Source organism: Pistacia vera, unplaced genomic scaffold, assembly GCF_008641045.1.
Source record: "Pistacia vera cultivar Batoury unplaced genomic scaffold, PisVer_v2 Contig68, whole genome shotgun sequence".
Lineage (NCBI taxonomy): Eukaryota > Viridiplantae > Streptophyta > Magnoliopsida > Sapindales > Anacardiaceae > Pistacia > Pistacia vera.
Window position 1 is genome coordinate 721,461 of NW_022196534.1, and position 18,809 is coordinate 740,269.

The following is an 18,809-nucleotide window of genomic DNA, read 5'->3' on the forward strand; positions in this document are numbered from 1 at the left end:
CACTTGTAATATATTTTTTGTTGGTATCTATTTATTTTTTTGTTTTATATGGAGATGACTATGGTTTAATTGGGTTGAGTAGTGTCTTTGTGATACTGAATTTCTGTTTTGTTTGTGAACCTAGAAGGTCACAATGGATAGAAGATGGATTTGGTTGTCTAATAGATTGTGCAATGAATATGTTAAAGGAATTGACTCTTTCATAGACATTGCAAAACAACACTTGGATAGTGAGGGTAGGACCCGTTGCCCATGTAGAGCTTGTTTGAATACAAGATCACATGATATATTCATCATTCAGCTACATTTGTATAGACATGGGTTTTCTAGAACTTACGATGTATGGACTTTTCATGGGGAACACATGAATCTAGGAACCATATTTGATGACATGTCCGACGATGAAGTGGACAATGAATATGAAGATGATGATGAAATCATGGAAATGTTGAATGATGCTCGTGGTCCAGTAAACATGCATATGAATGAGGAAGTGTTTGGTAAAGCTTCTGGCTTCAACCAGAATTTTGCATTTTTTGTGACTCAGCAGCATAATACATTAGAAGTAACAGAGTTAAGGCGCATAGTTGAACAACAACAAAATAGGATTAAATATTTAGAGGAGCAGTTTATACTATTTGATCAACAAAAAGAGAAAATCAAAATGTTTGAAGAACAACAAGCTCGTATGTTGGAGATGCTGACTCACATGACTATAGCAGCTGCATGCACACAACTTGCTACCACTCCAACTGAATTGCCATCTCCATCTCCAACTGATGATTAGTTTTCCTCATCTATTGCATGTAATAACTACTTCCTACTCAAATACTCATAAAAGTATACATAATAAAATACATGTATAATAACATAAATAGTTGGATCCAAATTTTTTCTTTTATTAAACATATACATTCTTCATACAAAATTAGTATCATAAACAAAAACTATCAAAAACTATGTAGATAGTGTAGCCATTCCTCCTCGCGTGTTGACGTCTGTCCGACCCTGTCCTCACCTAAATCCTGCAAAAACATAGAAAGACAACGGGGTGAGCACAAATAATGCTCAGTAAGTAAACCCTCTAGTCATCTATCCCCGTAACTCTCTCTTTCTCTAAGTCTTTCCTTACAATTCTCATTTACTCTCTCTTTTATACTTCTCTCTGTTTTCTCTTTCTGTTTCTCTCTCTTTGTTTCTCTTTCTTAGAACTCTTTTTTACTAACTCTCTTTAGTAAGTCATGACCCCATCTTATCGGGGGCACGGTCGGGACTCGCTCCCGCTCTCCGTGACTTCTACTCGTTCTTAGCCGATCGAACTTGGTTATGCATGGATTCAGAACCCTTGGCCATGTGAGTATATAATCTCTCTCTCGGGTACTCTCGGGTATAGCCCTCATCCGCATGCACTCTCATGGGCTACACCACTTCTCTCTCTCATACTCATTCCGCTCTCTCAATGCAGCGTACATGCAGGAATACTCTACCTATTACTTACGGGTTCCCCATCGCACAATCTATTCTATTCTCTTTTTCTCTCTTTTCTCTTAATAAAGCTCACACTCAAAGTTCTCTACTCTTTCTCTAATGCATAATTAATGCATATGGATGATTCATGCTCATTAATGCACTCATGAAATGCACAAATGTAATGTTGCATTAAGATAGTCATTCTGCACAGGTCATACTCAAGAAGACATAACTTGAGTTATACACATCGGATTGTTACGATTTTTATCTCGTTTTAAAGCTTAGAGACAGGGCTACAACTTTTATGTTGAAGTCTCAACCCAATTCAATCTCTAAGATACCCAAAAATCACTCAGAAGGTCACGGACGTGACAGGACAGTTTTCACTTAAGCATTTCATCAAACATATTGCATGCATATTCAATTCGAATTTGGCTAACATTCTATATCTTTCTCAAGTCACCAATATTTGGAGTAAAACTCCAGCAAACAACTACTGAACCTGCCAAAAACAATACACTCTAAAAAATTCTACTAAACTTTTTCTAACTTCAACCAAACTTCAATGAATCATCATACAACCAAAACCACTTCTCATGGCTAAATTCTACTCATTAATAATCATCAAACTCCTCAATAATTCATCAATTTTATCAATAATTCTAAAAATCATAAACATATACACATATGTAAAATCTTTACACCATTGATTTAGCAAATTATAACTTGGGTTAGATTTACTTACCTTGAATTTGAGCAACTCCAACACTATAATCTCTTCTTGATAGAATTCTCTTTCCTCTTAAACCCTAAGCATATAAAACCATAAGAATTCAAAACTTTAAAATTTAATCTCACATCTTGATGCAAGAATCTTACCTTTGGATGCTTAGGATTGAAAATCCACTCAAAAATACTCAAAATCTATGAATTTCCTTGGAAATCTAGTGAAGAAATTTGAGAGAATTTGAGTAGAGAATGGCATGAATGGAGGGATAGAGTGGCTATGGTTTCTACTCTTGAACTCTTATTACATAATAATATATATATTTTTCCATTTTGCCCTTGCTCTTTCTTGAAAATTTTATCTATGTCCCTTAGTCAATTACAATAATGCTCTCATTTTTATTACATTTTTCATGAAATTTTATCTCTTTTCACTCCCCAAGTTTTCAACTAATTTTGAGTGAAAAAATCATTTTACCGCTAATGAAAGTTTAAGAGATTTTCTTCATATTTTTCTCAAAATAACTTTACAAAATTCAACTAAGGGCCAACCAACCAAAAATAACAACATGCAAGCTCAAATGAGAACAAATCAATAAACATTCAAGCAATGCAATAATAATTTAACTATATACCTCAAGTGGGGCGTTACAATTCTCCCCCCCCCTATAAAAGAATTTCGTCCTCAAAATTCATACAAATAACTCCAAGTAACGTTTCTGCATGTCTTGCTCTACCTCCCATGTGGCATTTTCTACCTTATGATTTCTCCAAAGGACTTTTACTAATGAAATGCTCTTATTCCGGAGCTCTTTAATCCTTTGGTCCAAAATCTGTACTGGACGCTTTTCATACACAAGATTCTCTTCTAAGTCAACATCTTGTATTCTCAAGATATAGGAGGGATCACTTACGTACTTCCGTAGCATCGAGACATGAAAAACATCATGCACCTTGTCCATGCTAGGTGGTAGTGTCAATCTGTAGGCCACTTTTCCCACTTGTTGTAGTACCTCAAATGGACCTACATATCTAGGTGCTAACTTTCCTTTATTACCGAAGCGCATCACTCACTTATAGGGGGAAACTCTCAGAAATACTTTATTATCCACTTGAAATTCAACCTCTTTTCTCTTCAAGTCGGCATAACTCTTCTGTCGATCTTGGGCTTGCTTCATTCTGTTTCTAATTAATCTTACCTCTTCTATCATTTTCTGAGTCACCTCTGGCCCAAGAGTGGTACTCAACTCATCCTTTTCACCTATCTCATCCCAATGTAGTGGAGACCTACATCGTCTACCATACAAAGCCTCATAAGGCGCCATCTTAATTGTAGACTGGTAACTGTTGTTGTAGGCTAACTCCACTAAGGGTAACATTTCATGCCAAGATGTTTTATAATCCATACAAGAAGCTCTCAACATATCCTGAAGCACCTGATTCGTTCTCTCTGTTTGGCCATCCGTCTAAGGATGATAGGCAGTGTTGAATGCCAAACGGGTACCCAAATTTCTTTATAAACTAGTCCAAAAAGCTGAGACAAATTTGGAATCTCTGTCTGACACTATTGTCTAGGGCACACCATGCAATCTGACTATCTCTTTAATGTAAATTAGTTGAAAACTTGGGGAGTGAAAAGAGATAAAATTTCATGGAGAATGTAATAAAAATGAGAGCATTATTGTAATTGACTAAAGGACATAGATGAAATTTTCAAGAAAGAGCAATGGCAAAATGGGAAAATATATATATTATTATGTAATAAGAGTTCAAGAGTAGAAACCCTAGCCACTCTATCCCTCCATTCATGCCATTCTCTACTCAAATTCTCCCAAATTTCTTCACTAGATTTCCAAGGAAATTCATAGATTTTGGGTATTTTTGAGTGGATTTTCAATCCTAAGCATCCAAAGATAAGATTCTTGCATCAAGATGTGAGATTAAATTTTAAAGTTTTGAATTCTTATGGTTTTATATGTTTAGGGTTTAAGAGGAAAAAGAATTCTATCAATGAGAGATTATAGTGTTGGAGTTGCTCAAATTCAAGGTAAGTAAATCCAACCCAAGTTATGATTTGATAAATCAAGGGTGTAAAGATTTTACATATGTGTATATGTTTATGATTTTTAGAATTGTTGATGAAATTGATGAATTATTGAGGAGTTTGATGATTATTAATGAGTAGAATTTAGCTATGAGAAGTGGTTTTGGTTGTATGATGATTTATTGAAGTTTGGTTGAAGTTAGAAAAAGTTGAGTAGAATTTTTTAGAGTGTATTGTTTTTGGCAGGTTTAGTAGTTGTTTGCTGGAGTTTTACTCCAAATATTGGTGACTTGAGAAAGATATAGAATGTTAGCCAAATTCGAATTGAATATGCATGCAATATGTTTGATGAAATGCCTAAGTGAAAACTGTCCTGTCACGTCCGTGACCTTCTGAGTGATTTTTGGGTATCTTAGATATTGAACTGGGTTGAGACTTCAACATAAAAGTTGTAGCCCTGTCTCTAAGTTTTAAAACGAGACAAAAATCGTAACAATCCGATGTGTATAACTCAAGTTATGCCTTCTTGAGTGTGACTTGTGCAGAATGACTATCTTGATGCAACATTACATTTGTGCATTTCAAGGGTACATTAATGAGCATGAATCATCCATATGCATTAATTATGCATTAGAGAAAGAGTAGAGAACTTTGAGTGTGAGCTTTATTAAGAGAAAAAGAGAATAGAGTAGGTTGTGCGATGGGGAACCCGTGAGTAATGGGTAGAGTATTCCCGCATGTACGCCGTATTGATAGAGCGGCATGAGTATGAGAGAGAGAAGTGGTGTAGCCCGTGAGAGTGCATGCGGATTAGGGCTATACTCGAGAGTACTCGAGAAAGGAGCTGAATATGAGACAAAGAAGGTGGTTAGAGCTGGTTAAGGACTATGATTGTGGGATCAAGTATCAACCGGGGAAAGCCAATGTAGTAGCCGACGCCTTGAGTAGAAAAGCTTATGTGTCCCGACTCACTAAGCCAAAAAAAAAAAAAATGTTGATGGAACAATTATGTAGAGAACAGATTGAAGTGATTCTGGAAAGGATTGCCATGTTAGAGGTTCAGTCTACTTTATTGGAGGAAGTCAGAGTTAAGCAAGTGACTGATGAGTGGTGTCAGAAAATAGTTCAACAAGCACATGAGGGCAAGGTAACGAAGTTCCATTTAGTGAATGGTGTCCTCTATTTCAGAAATCGGTTGTGTATTCCTCAAAATGATGAGTTGAGAAAGAGAATTCTTATGGAGGCTCATGACACACCATACACTGCTCATCCTGGAGCAACCAAGATGTATCAAGATGTAAAGAAAGGTTACTGGTGGCCAGGTATGAAGAGAGACATTGCAGAGTTTGTAGCTAAATGCCTGACTTGTCAACAGGTGAAAGCAAAACACCAAAGGCCGTTAGGGTTGTTTCAGCCACTTAGTATTCCAGAGTGGAAATGGGAGAGTATTTCGATAGATTTTATCACGGGTTTCCCTCGAGTACAGAGAGGATATAATGCTATATGGGTGATTGTGAATAGATTAACTAAGTCTGCCCATTTTCTCCCAGTAAAAGAGAGCACCACTACAGAACAGTGTGCTCAGATTTGAGTGAAAAGACCATTTTACTCCTAATGAAAGTTTAAGAGATTTTCTTCATATTTTTCTCAAAATAACTTTAACAAAATTCAACTAAGGGCCAACCAACCAAAAATAACAACATGCAAGCTCAAATGAGACCAAATCAATAAATATTCAAGCAATGCAACAATAATTTAACTATATACCTCAAGTGGGGCATTACATTGCAGCTTCTTTTAAAACCTCAACTGGTGACGTTTGATATGCTAACATTGATCGTTAGTTTATTGTTGTATGCGCAATACATATTTTGACATGGGGGTAGGACAATCTTTTTGGGATTGTTTACACATATCCTTAGATGATGTACATGCGGCGGACATTATGTTTGTTGGAGTTATGCACATATAGATAGGTACTGATAAAAATGTAGGGTGCTTGCTTTTTTTTTTTTGGTTATGCACACATGATAGTGCATTCAGGATTTTTATTGCCTATCATGCATAAAAATCCACGTATGGACTGTTAATTTTATATGCATTGAAGATATTTGATGTTATTGATCCAAATTTTTATATTGTGTCACTCTTATGCTGTTGATGTTGAATGTATAAACCAGGTAAATGACAAAGAGCAAAAACAATGCTCTTAAATGTTAACCAATTAGCTACTAAAGTATTAATTTAGAAATAATAGAGCACCCAAGACTAATCAATAAAACATGACTAAAATAATTAGTTTCCAAAACTCATATACAATCGGTTACTATATTATTTAGATGCAAAAAATTAATTTTAATAACTAAATCATTAGTTGCCAAATGTGAGAAACCAAATTGGGCATACACATTCCTTAACTAAAACCGAAGTGCTTTTGCCACTAATTTTTTTCTCATAAAATCACATATTCTGTTAATTTCATAGTAGCAGAAAATAATTTATCAAATTTGGATTCAACATTCAACGTTTAAAATTATTGGAATTTATCACAATTTTTTTGCTCACTAAAAGATAAATTCTTCAACTAATAGAATAGTCGCAAAACACTTTTATCAAATTACCCTTACACATTCAGTGCCTAAATTTTTGGAATTCACTACTAATTTTTTCCTCACTAAAAGATACATTCTTCAACTAATTGAATAGTCATGATACACTTTTATCATATTACCCTTACACATTTAGCAGAGGACTATTTCAAAAAGTAATTAATAACTAAATTGCTAGTCGTTAAAGAAAACATTTCCTTGTCTAACCTAATATTTAGTTGCCCATTCTTTCTGAGACAACAATTATGCAACTAAGTGACGATTACGTAAATTTAGACATGCAAGACAATCAACATCTAAACTGGTCGATAGCTTACCAAACAACTTCTAACATGACTAGAGTCCAAACTCATTATCACCTTAAACAAGTGTGACTTTGATACTATAATAAACAGATTTTGGTAGAATTCACTTTCAATAGTTAGCTTAAAGAAAGAGGGAGTCTAACAACATATATATATATTACAACAGTTTATCAAATTAGGAATATAAATTAGCAATATAAGACAAATACAACTTCTAGCACTTTTAATGCAAAGCTTAGGTATAAGGGCATAGGCTAGGCTTTTTTTTTTCTATTTTGTTTTATAGTTAATTCTTATAAAGTTTAGATCTCATCTTTATAATCTAATTATAATCTAACTTATCTAGTTGTTAATACATCTGTAATCTAAAAATATTAGATGTACAAACAAATCTTACAACGATTTGTTTGTACATTTTAACATTATTGGTTGTTAATATATAAGTATTATATAATTATAGATTAATGTAATAAAAGGTTTACTTTCTTACAAGTACTATAATGTTCACACAATAATATTATTCTGAAAACTTTGACAAAGTCAAAAATGAAAAAAAAAAAAAATCGTAGTAAAGTCTTCTTCATGTGAACCTTTAAGCAAACATATGCACATGCGTCACTTTTTTTATTAATTAATGCATGAGAACAACTTTAGGTTTCGATTTATCCTTAATAAAAGTATTGGTTAATTTAATTAAAGAAACCCATTACATAATCAGACCAATCATAACGTGCCACCTTACTTGAATTTACATATATGAATTATATATTCTCCGTGGCATATTATATTAATGCACTACAAATTATAAAAGATATAGGCTGCGTTTGGTTCACAATTGGGTGTTTTTGGGAAAAGTTTTCTGAAAAAAGTAAAAAAAAAAGTTGAATTGGACGGGTATTACGATGTAGGATTTATAAATTAATAAAATACCCCCTATATTTATTTATTTACAAAACACCCCCTATAATAAAATCTTCAAAGTTAACAAAAACACCCCCAACCCAATGTCAAATATGGACAGCCTGCCACCACCGCCGGAGGTTGGCCAGGTTCACCGTATTGGCGCATGACCGGCTGGATCTTGCCGATCGTGCGTCGATATGGCCTTTGCCGGCCAGATCCACGGTGGATCTGGCCGACAAAGGCCAGATCTACGGCCAGATCTGGCCGTCAATGGCCAGATCTGGCCGTATTTTCTCGTCAACGACGACCAACAAACGGTCGTCGTTGATGGTCAACGACGACCGTTTGTTGGCTGTCGTTATAAACCGTTGCGGCCAAAGATCTGATCGTCAACGACCAGATCTTTGGCCTTAGATCTGATCGTCAACGACCAGATCTTTGGCCTTAGATCTGGCCTTTTTCGATCAGATCCACGTCAACGACGACCGTTTGTTGGCCGTCGTTATAAAGCGTTGCGGCCAAAGATCTGGCCGTCAACGACCAGATCTTTGGCCTTAGATCTAGCCTTTTCCGGTCAGATCCACCGTGGATCTGACCGAAAAAGGCTAGATCGGCGTACTACCGGCCAGATTCAGCATGTAGTGCGCCATCTTAACAGATTCCGGCCATTTTTCGGCAGTGGTGGCCGGAATCTGGTAAATATGAATTACTGGGGTGTTTTTGTAATTTTTAAATAAATATTTAGGGGTATTTAATTAAATTATCAAATTTAAAGGGTTTAAAAAAAGTTGAATAATATTGGGAGTAGTATTCCCAAAAATCAAAGTTTTTGGGTATTTTACTGTTTAACTTTTTTGGGAATACTAAAAGTAGTATTCCCAATTGGCAACCAAACGGAGCCATAGGCTTTGTTTGTTTCGCTTTTGGGAATACTATTATTAGTATTCTCAAAAAAGTTAAACAGTAAAATGTCATTATTCCCAAAATATTATTCTATATTTTTCAATTTCTTTTAAACCTCCTAAATTTTTTAATTTAACTATACACTCCCAAATATTTTTTTTAGAAATTGTAAAAACACTCCTGCCATCCTCCGACGGTGATGGTCGGCTGTCCGTATTTAATGGGTGGGTTGGGGGTGTTTTTGTTAACTTTTAATATTTTATTATAGAGGTGTTTGGTAAATAAACAAACAAATGGGATATTTTTGTTAATTTCCAAATCTTACATCGTAATACTCGCCCAATTTAACTTTTTTCAAAATATTATTTTAAAAACTATCAGAATAATTAACCAAACAGACCTATAATACTCAGTGAAATCATCACTCAACCTATGACCTCGTTTGTTGCTTGATCCCCAAGAAAATTCAATTGAAATTAATTAACTAACCAGGAAACTTAGTAGCTCATAACTCAAAGTCTCATCAAATCTCAAGATATAAATAGAAGTAAGGTTAGTACTAACAAGAAAAGAAAGAAAGAACTTTTAATATATTATTGAAGATGTTTTGAATTTGATCTATTTAGTTTGTTAATAAGGGTGATTACTGAAGAGATTTATCCGACTATTAATTTTAGAGTTCTGAGAGATTAATTGAGGTGTATATAAATAGACTCTAACACTAATAAAAAAAAAAAAAAAAAAAAAAAATTTCCATGGATAATAATCTTGGGCCAACCTCAATTGTCGTTGTAGAATAATTAATTTGGAGAAAATTCTCTTCACATGCGTCCAATTTTGAATACTCTCTTTTCATGTACCTTTCTCTTTAATAATCATGTAAAGAAAAACAGTAAAGTTAAAATCAATGGATTGATGTTGTTTGTGATTATTTTCTTTTTAGACACGCCGTCTTTAGTTTAAACTTTTAATTTTATTTTATATCAGAATAAGTAAAAGAGTAAACGACATTTTCCCACCCAAGGTTTGGTGAATCTGTAGTTCCCATCCTTGGTTTTATAAATTATAGATTTTTACTCTCAAATTAACAGATAACTGTTTAATCTAACAGTTAAAAAGGTAAAATGATCATTTCAAAGATGAAAATTTCAAAATAATCATTCACTTCTCAAATTCACCTCATCGGCGATTTCTGACTATTCCAGCCTGTTTCCGACACAATCGACCCCTCCTGATATCATCATTATAATCCCCTTAACCCCCACATGAAAACCCCTAACCTCCCTACCTGATTGAACCCCCTAATTGTCGGTTATTACTTTTAGTGTCAATCGGTGTTTCATTTAAATTCCGACAAGTCCTGACACCGAAAACCACCCCTAAGGCCACCAATAGCATTACCGGCTTTCCCCCACCAAAATCCCTAACCTCGTGACTGCAATTGCTTGCCTCTCCCTTAGGTTTTCGCATTTTTTTTCCCCTTTCCAACCAAATTCCAGCACCTCGCTGAGGTGCAATCGAGTAGAAAAGTTAGGGTTTTTGGTGAGGAGGATAAGGAGATGTTGATGGTGGTGTTGGAGATGTCCAATGGTGTCAGAATCAGGCCGAATTCTTGGCTTGGCTAGGATTCTCTGGGGGTTATTTGAGAGAAATCTGAGATGTAGGGGTTATTTTGAAAGAAAAGTAATGAAGTTAATTTAAGGGTGAGAATTGCAATTTATTAAATTAGGGGTGGAATTGGAAGATTCGCTAAACCTTGGGTGGGAAAATATCGTTTACTCTAAGGAAGAAAGTTCAAAGATGAAATTACTTCTATGTATCATATCATATGCAAATCAATTATTGATGCCCAAGCGGTGGGGTTCCCCTTCTATGGAAAATAAAATTGGGAATAGGAGAAAATGCTTTTACAAACATGTTTTGGTCAATTACAAGAATATTTACTTGGAAACTTTATATGAAACGCCTTTGGATCCACCTGGAATTTGCAGTACTGAAGTGCTTTCTTCGTCTTTTCTTTTCTTTCCATCTTTTAGACTTCTACTTTTATTCATGTCAAGTGGTGGCTCTCCACTGTAATCAATTATTCACATTAAAAAAAAGAGTAAACGACATATTCCCACCTAAGGTTTCACGAAATCCTAAGTTAGTACCATTGGTTCTATTTATTCCAGATTCTCATCCTTAAAGTGACGGAAAAACGTTTGATGTAACGGTAAAGGGGTAAATTGGTCATTTTACATGGGCGGCGCATGTTAGCAGACCACCACCTCTAACAGTTCTTCGGCGCAAGTTAGTAGCTGTCATTCACAACGTTTTTTGCTCTTTTTCGGCAATTCTTCCACCCAAAATCACCCTTGTCACCACCATTTGAACCCCTATCCTCCCCTCTACAAAACCATACCATTCACAACCCCTTATCACTCGTCGATCTCCGACCACGGCAACGAAAAACGGTCGATGAACACGAACTCTCGGCCGGTGAATGACGACGAAACAGTTGCTGGGGACATAGGGGTTTTATAGATTTGGAGACGGTGGTTGCATTGGTGGTGTCCAATTAGATTTTCACAGTCGGAATCGACCGGAATCTGGTGAAGAACACCGAAACCTTAAGCCTAACGGTGCCGATGATTGGAGGGGCAAATGAGTCGGGAACCAAAGGGGTTTTGGACGACAGACTATGGGGAAGGTGATGGAGGTGACCAGGGGGTTCGACGTCGTCAGAAATAGCCCAGATCGGGCTGTTTCTGGGGAGGGTGTATAGTGACCAAGGGTGTTTTTGATATAATTTGAAAATAAAATGGCAAGTTTTGTAATTCTACTAATTTAAGGGTTAAAACATAGTTTATTAATTTAGGGTTAAGGGCGTTATGGTACTTGCACCCTCTAAACCTTAAAAATTCATAACACTGTTACTTTAAGAGTGAGAATCTAGAATAAATGAAACCAATTGTACTAATTTGGGATTTCATCAAACCTTGGGTGGGAATATGTCGTTTACTCTTAAAAAAAATTTTAATCTTTACATTTTCTTTGGACTAGTTTATTTTCAAATAATCAACTCTATTATCTAGTAAAGTGAGTCACTAGAAACTTTTGCAAATTTTCGGTCCAATAATTAATCAAAGGTTCAAAGAGTCACAAGTACTTTCCAACTTTATTCGTTCACATATATACAAACAAATTAAGCTCCTGTATCTACTCTCAAGAATTACTCTCCATTCTTGTCAAGGTCTACCATTATTTCAGTCTTTCAATTTTCTTATATGGCTTCATCATCTTCTTCTTTGTCTTCCAACACTCTTCAAGCCAAATATGATGTTTTCCTTAGTTTTAGAGGTGAGGATACCCGTGATAACTTTACTAGCCTTCTCTACGCCGTTTTGTGCCGAAAACAAATTCAAACTTTTATTGATTATGACGGACTTAAGAGAGGAGATGAAATTTCTCCTATACTTTTAAAAGCAATTGAAGAATCAAGGATTTCAGTAATCATTTTCTCAAAAAACTATGCTTCTTCTAAATGGTGTTTGGATAAACTTGTAAAGATTCTTGAATGTAAGGAAAAATACGGCCAAATGGTTATGCCTATCTTCTATCATGTAACTCCATCTGATGTACGGAAGCAGAGCGGAACTTTTAAGGATGCTTTTGTTAAGCAAGAAAAAAAATTCAAAAAGATACCAAAAAAGGTGCGTAGATGGAGAACTGCTTTGACTATGGCATCAAATCTATCTAGATGGGACTCAATGGTAATTAGGTAAGTTTGATTCTCTCTCTCTCTCTCTCTCTCTCTCTCTCTATCTATATATATATATATATATAGATTTTAACTTTTAGATTCATGTAAGTCCCTATATTTTGTCTCTTTTACCATCATTATTTTGACTCAGAATATGTTTCTTCTTCATATATGTTAGGCCTGAGTCCAAACTTGTAGGAGATATTGTTAAAGAAATTTTGAAGAAATTGAATGACTTATCACCATCTCGTGATTGTGAAGGTTTAATTGGAATGGATGCCCATATCGATCATATTGAATCAATATTATGCTTGGGTTTGTCTGATTTTCGAATGGTAAGAATTTGGGGTATGGGTGGTATAGGTAAGACAACACTTGCTGAAGCTTTGTTTAATCGAATTTATGATCAGTTTGAACATTCTTGCTTCATTCCAAATGTCAGGGAAGAATCAGAAAGATATGGACAAGTTTATTTACGCAATCAAGTTCTTTCACAAATGTTAGAAGAAGAAAATCTCACAATAGGTACTCCAAACGTACCTCGATATATTAAGAAGAGACTTGAAAATGAAACGGTTTTTATTGTCCTCGATGATGTCCATGATTTAGAACAATTGGAATTTTTTATAGCAGGAATTGATGGATTTGGTCCAGGAAGCAGAGTGATTGTCACCACTAGAGATAAGCGTGTACTTAGTAGTTATGGAGTGGATAACATATATGAGCTAAATGGATTCAAGTACCATGAAGCTCTTCAAATCTTCTCTAATTTTGCCTTTAAACAAAGATGTTCCCCTAAAGAATTTTTGGAGCTCTCAGACCAGTTTGTTGATTAGGCCAAGGGCAATCCATTAGCTCTTAAAGTTTTGGGTTCTGGCCTATATCGAAAGATCAAAGAAGATTGGGAAGGTGTATTGATTAAATTAAGGAGAATTTCTGATCCTAAAATTCATAATATGTTGAGAATTAGTTATGATGGGCTTGATCAAGAAGAGCAAGAAATATTTCTTGACATAGCATGTTTCTTTAAAGGATATGATAGTGGTCATGCAAAAAAAATTTAAGTAGCTGTTACCTTTCTGTACAAGTTGGATTCAGCATCCTTATTGATATGTCACTTATGACAATATCAAACAATAACACCCTAGAAATGCATGATTTATTAAAAGAAATGGGCAAGGAAATTGTTCATCAAGAATCCTTCAGAGAACCTGGCAAACGTAGCAGGTTATGGAATCATGAAGATGTCTTTCATGTCCTGAAGAACGAAACAGTAAGAGTCAAATGATTTAAATTTTTTTTTTTTTTTTCCCAATATATGCCAAAATTTCGATCAAAGAATGAAGCAACATATTATCTATGTTGATTTTATGAAGAGAGTGTACTACGTACTAACTTATATGTTCTTTTTTGTTTGTATGAAGGGGACAAATGCAGTTCGAGGCTTGTTCTTAGATATGTCCAAAATTCCAGATTTACATCTACGGTCTGAAGCCTTTGAGAAGATGTCTAGTCTTAAATTTCTTAAGTTTTATAAATCTCATTTGCATGATGGAGAATTTATTAAAAGCTCTAAGGTGCATCTTCCGCTGGGACTAAGATATCTTTCTGATGAGTTGAGGTATCTCCATTGGCATGGATATCCTTTGAAAACATTGCCATCAAATTTTATTCCAAGGAACCTTCTTGTGCTAGAGTTGCCCCATAGTAATGTTGAGCAACTCGGTGTAGAACACAAGGTCTGATTCAATATATAGTAAATATATTATGTTCTTCTTTATTAACATATAAATTGCATGGTTCAACTAGCGTTTATGAGTTGAAACCTCTTCATAGTCTTAGTCTTTGGAGTCACAGGATTTCTAAAAGTCAACTATCATCCTCAATAGCACGTTGGAGGGAAATTAAAAAATTAAGCTTTGGTTTCTGCAACATAACAGAAATTCCAGAAGAAATTTGCTGTTTATCCTCATTGAAAAAATTAAATGTAAGAGGAAACAATATTTTTAGTCTTCCCACAAGTATTAAGCAACTATCTCAGCTAAGAGAGCTTACCTTGAGCAGCTGCAATGTGCTTCAATCAATTCCAGAGCTTCCACCGGCTCTAATGTATTTGGATGCAAGCTATTGCAGGCGACTCCAATCAATACCAGAGCTTCCATCAAATGTAGAAGAAATGGCTGAAAATCAGAACTGGAAACAGTATCCGTATGCTTCCACCCATGTTCATGCTTGAGTTTGCAATTCATATTTACAAATTGCCTAAAACTGAATCAGATGGCAGAAGACAACATTTTGACAAATTCACAGCATATAAGTCAGCGAATGGTATCTCTTGCACTAAGAATTTGTCATACGAAGGTTAGTACTATATCTCTCTCTTTCTTTTCCTATTTTCCTCTCATACACTTTCTCTATCTCTCATCAAATCTCATGATTTTCTAACGACGGGAGTTTGCTAAGATACCTAAAATTTGCTTATTTTTACCTGGGTGTGAAATTCCTGAATGGTTTAGTCTTCAAAACTCAGGATCTTCTATAACTACTGGGCTATCTCAGAATTGGTGTAGCAAAAGGCTCATTGGATGTGCTCTATCTGCTGTTTTAACATTTGGGGAGAATTTTAACAAAAACTGTCAAAAGTTTTCTGTCTTATGTTGTTACCAGTTTCGAGACGATTATGGTAACAGTATTCGCTTGCGTTGGCATTGTTTTATTCACATTTGTAGGAAGAAGTTAAATGATCACATAGTTATGGGGTATAGTCCTTGTAAGGATGCACAACTACTTAAGGGTGACTATACAACTATCAAATTTGATTTCAGCACATCGAAATCTTTATGGTTACGTAAAGAATTGCGAAGTGAAAAGTTGTGGAGTCCATCCAATAGTTGCATAACCCAGCACTCACTTTGAGAGATATCCTGCAACCACCACCACCACCAGTGGAAGTAGTAGACCAAATGAGGGACCACATCCATCCTGAGAGAATAACCAGAAACCAAACTGACTGTTAACTTTGAAGGGAGTTTCTTTTGCTGGAGCTTCTTATGGTTTCTTTGTCCTCTTAATGGTAACTATTAACGGAAGTTTTATTTATTTATTTATTTTACTTTATCAAAAAATGATATGTTACTTAGTGCTTCAATTGCTTGTTCATTGATAGAATTTTTACCCATTTAAATATATATATTTTTAATTTATTCTTGTATAAATTGGTTAATTTTGTATGTGCTGGAGTTAAAGGTAGTGGGTAGTATTAGCTTTATTTATTTATTTATTTTACTTTATCAAAAAATGATATGTTACTTAGTGCTTCAATTGCTTGTTCATTGATAGAATTTTTACCCATTTAAATATATATATTTTTAATTTATTCTTGTATAAATTGGTTAATTTTGTATGTGCTGGAGTTAAAGGTAGTGGGTAGTATTAGCTTTATTTATTTATTTATTTTCTCAGTCTAGTTTTTCTGCTTGTTTGCTTAAATGAAGCTAATAAATCTTTTAAACGGACTCCTTTTCCTGACATTTAAAGTCTTGAAAAAGATTTCAGAAGCAAATACTTGATCTTCTTCACGAAAATTCTTTATTTTCCTTTCTCATTATCTTATTTACAATTATAATCAGCTAGTAAACAAATTTATGTTCCACTTTAAACAATTCGTTCATTTGATCTCTTCTCAAGGCTTAAATGTGTTGAACTTTCAGATTTATAAACTTTAGAGTTTGACCTTGCATTGGCCTACACTGCCATTCATCGCAGTTGCCAGTTATGGATGTGCATAATACTTTTATCCAGGTATCTCAAAGAACTTAAATGTGTTGAACTTTCAGAGCATTAGATTTTGGAATTTCTTCAGAAATTTTATTATCTTGCATCGTTAATTGTGGGTAACTTCATTGTTATACTGTATTTGTTGCTTTTAAATTTACCCCACTTGACTTTTTTTTAATGAAGTTAAGCAGCTTATAAAACAAGACTCATTTGAGGATGCAAAGCCGAAAGGGACTTCAATTTGTTCGGTAACATTAATTATCAACAATGGGTTGTGAAGGTGCAGCTTGTTTGAAGTTATAAACCAATCAAAACAAGGTTGAATTAAGGTAATCCTTTTTCCATTAAGAGTAACAGAAGTTGGACTTTTCATAGTAAGGTTTCAATAATTTTTCATATTTTGATGTTTATCTTTGTTATATATGTATAGAAACGGGCTAATTGTTATAGGGATCTTTTAACTTAAATTCTTGCTTAAATGGAAAACAAGTTTATGCCTCCTAATTTATTGCAATCTAACGGATATGTGATGGAAGTTGAAGGTGGTTATTTTCATTATCACCTTATTAACTCTTACACCATGGATTGTAGTGGATCAACAGTTTAAAATTTGTGTAAACAATTTAGTTTAAAAGATTCCACCCCAATGGTCAATGATTATTCTGGTTTTGCTAGCTATTGGTTAGAAATGACTGGTGGTAAGTATTGGTTAGTTAATGAGAGTTTTGACTAGTTTCCTAGTGCTTTTCAATTCCAATATTACTTTGTGGAAATTATAAGTAAACTTGTTATTGAATTAATCATTAACCTTCTGCAGAGTCGGACAGCTAATTGATTAAAGATATAATGCAAAGCCCGGGTATAAGGGCGTAGGCCAGGCCTTTTTTTTTCTATTTTGTTTTATAGTTAATTCTTATAAAGTTTAGATCTCATCTTAATAATCTAATTATAATCTAGTTGTTAATAGAGTAATATTGTTAATATATAAGTATTATATAATTATAGATTAATGTAATAAAAGATTTACTTTCTTACAAGTACTATAACGTTTACACATTGAGTTTAAATCCAAAGTTAGATCTGGTGTTGCATTATTCTTTTACTTTCTCACACAATAATATTATTCTAAAAACTTTGACGAAGTCGAACATGAAAAAAAAAAAAAAAAAAAAAATTGTAGTATAAGTCTTCTTCATGTGAACCTTTAAGCAAACATATGCACATGCGTCACCTTTTTTATTAGAGTAATGTTACAGTCACCGGGAGTAGTGCACCGAATCTATGCACTAAATGACGTGGCGTAATCCTGACCGTCGATTAATATTAAGTTATAATTAATCGACNTGTTGAACTTTCAGAGCATTAGATTTTGGAATTTCTTCAGAAATTTTATTATCTTGCATCGTTAATTGTGGGTAACTTCATTGTTATACTGTATTTGTTGCTTTTAAATTTACCCCACTTGACTTTTTTTTAATGAAGTTAAGCAGCTTATAAAACAAGACTCATTTGAGGATGCAAAGCCGAAAGGGACTTCAATTTGTTCGGTAACATTAATTATCAACAATGGGTTGTGAAGGTGCAGCTTGTTTGAAGTTATAAACCAATCAAAACAAGGTTGAATTAAGGTAATCCTTTTTCCATTAAGAGTAACAGAAGTTGGACTTTTCATAGTAAGGTTTCAATAATTTTTCATATTTTGATGTTTATCTTTGTTATATATGTATAGAAACGGGCTAATTGTTATAGGGATCTTTTAACTTAAATTCTTGCTTAAATGGAAAACAAGTTTATGCCTCCTAATTTATTGCAATCTAACGGATATGTGATGGAAGTTGAAGGTGGTTATTTTCATTATCACCTTATTAACTCTTACACCATGGATTGTAGTGGATCAACAGTTTAAAATTTGTGTAAACAATTTAGTTTAAAAGATTCCACCCCAATGGTCAATGATTATTCTGGTTTTGCTAGCTATTGGTTAGAAATGACTGGTGGTAAGTATTGGTTAGTTAATGAGAGTTTTGACTAGTTTCCTAGTGCTTTTCAATTCCAATATTACTTTGTGGAAATTATAAGTAAACTTGTTATTGAATTAATCATTAACCTTCTGCAGAGTCGGACAGCTAATTGATTAAAGATATAATGCAAAGCCCGGGTATAAGGGCGTAGGCCAGGCCTTTTTTTTTCTATTTTGTTTTATAGTTAATTCTTATAAAGTTTAGATCTCATCTTAATAATCTAATTATAATCTAGTTGTTAATAGAGTAATATTGTTAATATATAAGTATTATATAATTATAGATTAATGTAATAAAAGATTTACT

General features: G+C 34.2%; 2 protein-coding genes across 2 annotated transcripts; both read left to right on the plus strand.

The window, feature by feature from the left end:
- The first annotated feature begins 12,229 nt into the window (after nucleotides 1–12,229).
- Nucleotides 12,230–13,541, plus strand: LOC116113488 (TMV resistance protein N-like). Its single transcript, XM_031399641.1, has 2 exons — nucleotides 12,230–12,723; nucleotides 12,884–13,541. The coding sequence occupies exons 1-2, from the start codon at nucleotides 12,230–12,232 to the stop codon at nucleotides 13,539–13,541; spliced, it is 1,152 nt and encodes a 383-aa protein (XP_031255501.1).
- Nucleotides 13,542–13,876: 335 nt separating this feature from the next.
- LOC116113489 (disease resistance protein RPP2B-like) lies at nucleotides 13,877–14,941 on the plus strand. The gene is made up of 3 exons (XM_031399642.1): nucleotides 13,877–13,978; nucleotides 14,130–14,326; nucleotides 14,770–14,941. Exons 1-3 carry the CDS (start codon nucleotides 13,877–13,879, stop codon nucleotides 14,939–14,941), a joined length of 471 nt encoding a protein of 156 aa, XP_031255502.1.
- Nucleotides 14,942–18,809: the final 3,868 nt, after the last annotated feature.

Coding starts and splice junctions, on each gene's coding strand:
- LOC116113488 (XM_031399641.1), top strand. CDS start 12,230: ATGGCTTCATCATCTTCTTCTTTGTCTTCCAACACTCTTCAAGCCAAA. Junction 12,724..12,883: donor TGGGACTCAATGGTAATTAG/GTAAGTTTGATT, acceptor CATATATGTTAG/GCCTGAGTCCAAACTTGTAG.
- LOC116113489 (XM_031399642.1), top strand. CDS start 13,877: ATGGGCAAGGAAATTGTTCATCAAGAATCCTTCAGAGAACCTGGCAAA. Junction 13,979..14,129: donor ATGTCCTGAAGAACGAAACA/GTAAGAGTCAAA, acceptor GTTTGTATGAAG/GGGACAAATGCAGTTCGAGG. Junction 14,327..14,769: donor TATCTTTCTGATGAGTTGAG/GTATCTCCATTG, acceptor TACCTTGAGCAG/CTGCAATGTGCTTCAATCAA.